General features: G+C 40.8%; 1 protein-coding gene across 1 annotated transcript in view; it reads left to right on the plus strand.

Moving 5' to 3' along the window:
• LOC128250638 (calcium homeostasis endoplasmic reticulum protein-like) overlaps positions 1-1,644 on the plus strand; it is a 36,329-nt gene that overhangs the window by 15,945 nt on the left and 18,740 nt on the right. The window contains exon 4 of the mRNA XM_052976151.1: positions 757-868. Coding sequence (XP_052832111.1) covers positions 757-868 — 112 coding nt within the window. The remainder of the gene's footprint in view (positions 1-756; positions 869-1,644) is intronic.

The following is a 1,644-nucleotide window of genomic DNA, read 5'->3' on the forward strand; positions in this document are numbered from 1 at the left end:
AATGGGAAGTTTGTATCATAGAAGCAAAGGCAGTCTTGGATGGGTTGGTCTCAAAAAGGTTAAACCAGGTACTGGCTGTGTGGTGGAGTAGCTTGCTTCCAAACCATGTGGTCTTGAGTTCAGTCCTATTGCACAGCATCTAGTGTAAATGTTTTCTACAACAGTCCCAGGCTCATCAGAGCTTTGTGAATGGATGTGGATGTGTGTATCCATATTTAGATATCACATGATGGTTGTAAATGAGTATCATCATCATCATCATCGTGCAAACAAGGTCATTCGTTTCCCAGTCTTCTGTGAAAATCATTGCAAAGCAAGAGAGGATATCATCATGTCAAAGCAAAGGGAAACAGGTGAGGGTTTGTGACAGGAAGAGCATCTAGCTGTAGAAAATCTGCCTCTAAAAAAACTCCCTCTGACCCATGCAAGCATAGGAAAGTGGATGTTAGACAAGCACAACGATGACTACTAATCAGGCAGTTAGCTGGCAGAATCATTAGCACACCGGATGAAATGCTCAGTGGTATTTCACCCATCACTACATTCTGAGTTCAAATTCTGCTGAGGTTGACTTTGCCTTTCATCCTTTTGAGGTAGATAAATTAAGTACCAGTTGAGTATTGGGGGTCGTTGTAATCGGCTTACACCCTCCTCCAAAATTTCAGGCCTTGTGCCTATAGTAGAAAGAATTATTATTATTATTATTATTATTATTATTATTATTTCCATTCATATCAATATTGTTGTTATTTCCAGCCAACGAAAGAATGCTGATGAACTGAAGACTCATCTAGAAGGCATTGTGGTGCCAGCATTTTGTACTGCCAGCGTTCACTTTACTGATGACAAAAAACAAAAGTTAACCAAGGTAAGCCTCCTCCCTTTTTTTTTGCATGTCAACTGGTACACAGCATAACTTGAAACAAACCAACAAGGGAGTCCCTCTATACCATCAAGTTTCCAACCCTTTTTGCACCATGGACTGGTTTCATTCAAAACCATTTTCCCATGGACCAGGGGACCACGTTTATAACAAAACATAATAAAGTGCATAATATATAATTTAATTATTATCTGCGTAATGCAAAAATGCCATGAAGACTGTGATATCTTTTAGCTTTTACCCTTTTACTTGTTTCAGTCATTAGACTGCGGCCATACTGGGACACCGCCTTGGAGAATTGTTTAGTTGAATGAATTGGCCCCAGAACTTATTTTTTAAGCCTGCTACTTATTCTTTCAGTCTCTTTTGCCAAACTACTAAGTTATGGAGACATAAGGACACCCCCACCTACACAAACATATACACAAACACACACATGTTTATACAACAGGCTTCTTTCAGTTTCCATCTTCCAAATCCACTCACAAGGTTTTGGTTGGCCCAAGGCTATATAGTACATTACATTTGCCTAAGGAACCATGCAGTAGGACTGAACCCAGAACCAACCAAAGCCTTGTAATTGCATTTGGGATATGGAAACTCTGTGTGTGGTGGGTGGGGGGGTAAGAAGTTTGCTTCCCAATCACATGATTCCCAGTTCAGTTCCACTGTGTGGCACCTTGAGCAGGTGTCTTCCACTCACAAGCCTCAGGCTGACCAAAGCCTTGTGAGTGGAGTGGTAGACAAAAGCTGAAAGAAGC

Source organism: Octopus bimaculoides, chromosome 23, assembly GCF_001194135.2.
Source record: "Octopus bimaculoides isolate UCB-OBI-ISO-001 chromosome 23, ASM119413v2, whole genome shotgun sequence".
NCBI classification, from domain to species: Eukaryota; Metazoa; Mollusca; class Cephalopoda; order Octopoda; family Octopodidae; genus Octopus; species Octopus bimaculoides.